General features: G+C 37.0%; 1 protein-coding gene across 1 annotated transcript; it reads left to right on the forward strand.

Annotated features, from left to right (window-relative positions):
• Positions 1 to 2,735: 2,735 nt before the first annotated feature.
• On the forward strand, positions 2,736 to 3,386 carry LOC147807176 (uncharacterized). The gene has a single exon (XM_087168803.1). It carries the CDS (start codon positions 2,736 to 2,738, stop codon positions 3,384 to 3,386), a length of 651 nt encoding a protein of 216 aa, XP_087024929.1.
• Positions 3,387 to 3,720: the final 334 nt, after the last annotated feature.

The following is a 3,720-nucleotide window of genomic DNA, read 5'->3' on the forward strand; positions in this document are numbered from 1 at the left end:
AGAAGTTAGTGAGCTGCGAAGATCACGCAGTACCTCTGGAAATAAAAATCATTTTAATCGCCAAAGTTCCAATTATAGGAACCGATCAAAATCTAGAGAAGGTATTTGTTGGTATCATCGTCGTTTTGGTAAAAAGTCAACCAGATGCACTAAACCCTGTTCATTTGTTGCTAGTTTCGAAAATTCGGAAAACTAATTAGGCCATCGTTGGCGGCGCAAGACGATGGTAGCCAGAATTCAAGTCGCCTTTTTATTTATGATCACTCTAGTAAACGAAATTTTCTTATCGATACTGGAGCTGATGTATCTGTTTTACCCGTTTCTTCAAAACAGAAAAAAAGTCCTGATCCAAAATTTTACTTATATGCTGCTAATGCTTCGCAAGTGCACACATTTGGAACACAGCGACTTTTCCTTGATCTGGGCTTACGAAGAAAATTTTGTTGGACTTTTATTGTTGCCGATGTTTCTAAAGCAATAATATGTGCTGATTTTCTTAAAGAATACGGTCTTTTAGTTGATATTAAAAAAAGAAAATTAATAGATCCTACTACATCTTTAAAATCCTTTGGTCGACTTGCCCATGTTCCGTCAACTAATTTGACTACAGTGTCGTCTAAAACTACTGATCCTAGAATTTACCAACTGTTGAATGAATTCAAAGATATAACTGTAGAACATTCGACAGTCAAAGATATCAAACATGACGTCACCCATCATATTATAACAACTGGTCCACCAGTTTTTTCAAAACCTAGACGTTTGGCTCCCGATAGATTAAAAATTGCACGAAAAGAATTTGAGTACATGATTGAGCAAGGAATCTGTCGGCCATCAAAGAGCGCTTGGACCAGTCCTTTACACATGGTACCAAAGAAAAATGGAAACTACAGACCATGCGGTGATTACCGAAATTTAAATGCTGTCACTATACCTGATCGATATACATTGCCACATATTCAAGATTTCAACAACCAATTACATGGTTGTAAAATATTTTCGACAGTGGACTTAGTCAGAGCTTATCACCAGATACCGGTCGAACCTAATGACGTTGAGAAAACAGCAATCTGTACCCCATTTGGCTCCTTTGAATTCATAAGAATGAGTTTCGGGTTACGTAATGCCCCACAAACCTTCCAAAGATTCATCCATACCGTGCTTCGCGGATTAGATTTCTGCTTTGCCTACCTTGATGATGTACTTGTGGCTTCCAGAACCGAAGACGAACATCTTTCACATCTAAGACACGTTTTTCATAGATTTCAAGAAGCTGGTTTGGTCATCAATTTAGAAAAATGCGTCTTTTAAAATCAAACATTAATTTTTTAGGACATCATATTTCAGAAAAGGCCTCAAACCAACTGATGACCGGATCAAAATTATTGCTGAATATAAAAGGCCAAATAATATCAAAGAACTGCGTCGTTACCTTGGTGTTATAAATTTTTACCATCGATTTATACCGAATGCTGCTGAGAAATTGGCGACACTTAACAGTTTTCTTAAAGGAAAGAAGAAAAATGATAAATCAATAATAAACTGGACGGAAGAAACTATTCAAGCCTTCGAAAATAGTAAGAAAGAACTATGCTCTGCCACATTATTGGCGCATCCAGATCAAAAAGCGAAATTAGCTTTAATGGTCGATGCATCTGATCATGCTATTGGTGGTGTGGTGCAACAAAATATTTCAGGTGTCTGGGAACCACTGAGTTTTTTCTCCAAAAAGTTGACAGACCCTCAAACACGCTATAGCACCTATGACAGAGAGCTACTAGCAGCCTATTCTGCTGTAAAACATTTCAAGTATTTCTTAGAAGGACATAATTTTACCATTTACACTGACCACCGTCCTCTAATTTACGCATTTCTGCAGAAAGGTGATAAAGCATCACCGCGACAAATGAGGCATCTAGATTTTATCAGCCAATTTACAACAGATATACAGCACATTTCTGGTGTAGATAATGAAGTAGCTGATGCATTATCAAGAGTTAAGGAAGTTGTCCTTCCGGAAACGATTGATTTTAGTGCACTAGCCAAGGAGAAAGAAACTGATGAAGAGCTCAAAAATCTCATAAAATCAAATACTAATCTTAAGTTTGAAACATTACCCGTTTTCGGAACCGATGAAGAAATATATTGTGATACTTCTACAGGAAAACCACGACCTTATGTGACAAAGGCATTTCGAAAAGTAATATTTTCGTCAATCCACAACCTATGTCATCCAGGAGTTCGAGCTACAGCACATCTAGTGACAAAAAAGTTCGTATGGCCTTCAATGAACAAAGATGTCAAAGAATTCACTAAAAACTGTCTATCTTGTCAAAGATCCAAGATACAGAGACATGTGCATAAACCAGTTGGGGAGTATGTACCAACCTCAAAAAGATTTGACGAAATTCATCTGGACATAATTGGACCTTTGATAACTTCCGAAGGACAAAGATATTGTGTAACCTTAATAGACAGGTTTACTCGCTGGCCAGAAGCCTTACCGGTGCCTGATATTAAAGCTAACACCGTTGCAGAAGCAAATTTATAGTGGTTGGATTTCTCGCTTTGGAACACCGTCAATAATAATTACAGATCAAGGAAGTCAGTTCGAGTCGTCTCTTTTCACCGAACTTGCCCATCTCTTGGGAATCAAGCGAAGGAGAACTACATCTTACAATCCTGCTTGCAATGGGTTAATAGAGCGATGGCATCGAACTCTGAAAAATAGCATCATGTGCCATAATAATCCTCAGTGGACGAAAGTTCTGCCTACTGTACTACTGGGGCTACGCTCCACTTTCAGAGAAGAATTCCAAACGACTCCATCGGAATTGGTTTATGGCTCAAATATAAGATTACCTAGCGATTTTCTTCATGAGACACAAGTATCTACTGACATTTCTACTTTCGCTGGTCAACTAAGAAAATATTTCTCTCAAGTTAAACCTGCTCCACCTTCACGACATGGAAAATCTCCCATTTTTGTGACGAAAGATCTTAACACTACTTCTCATGTATTCGTACGAACTGACGCCGTTCGTCCACCACTTCAACCCCCATATGAAGGACCTTTTAAAGTACTTTCCAGAAATAAAGATTACTTCACACTATCAATAAAGGAAAAATCTCGAAATATCTCTATTAATCGTTTAAAACCATGCTTCATAGAACAGTCTGCAGACTTGAAGAACAACGCCTCTTCCTTCAGTTCAATGCCTACAGTCGGCACACCTTCAGTCCTTCCAAAAATTGCTGCTTCAAATATCAGGAAGAAAAGAGTTACATTTTCTGACGAACCGCCTAAGAAGTCTTTTTTTAACAAGACATCACGTGTTGGGAGACCTATTAAAGTTCCATCTAAATTTCTCGATTCGTTCGAATGAGGTTCTCACTGGAAGGGGAGTAATGAAGCGACGTGACATCACTCATCATAATCTGCATTAATTGTTTTTATAATTATTTAATAACTTTAAGTTTGTTTTAACTACAACTTTAATTCCTACTTTTTAGAATTGCTTTTTAATGATGTTCTATTATTATATCTTTTCTGATTCGCATCTTAAATATTTGATGCCGCATTTAAACTAAACGAATTATGTATAAATTGTAAATAAATGTAAATATTAATTATTCAATGTTTCTGTTCTTCAAACCATTCATTACGCTTCAACATAATAGAATGCGAAAGATACACAGAATATGCTTATTTGGCGTTAT

The sequence above is a fragment of the Parasteatoda tepidariorum genome, chromosome 7 (assembly GCF_982258835.1).
Source record: "Parasteatoda tepidariorum strain Cologne lab strain chromosome 7, Ptep-v5.0, whole genome shotgun sequence".
Classification (NCBI taxonomy): domain Eukaryota; kingdom Metazoa; phylum Arthropoda; class Arachnida; order Araneae; family Theridiidae; genus Parasteatoda; species Parasteatoda tepidariorum.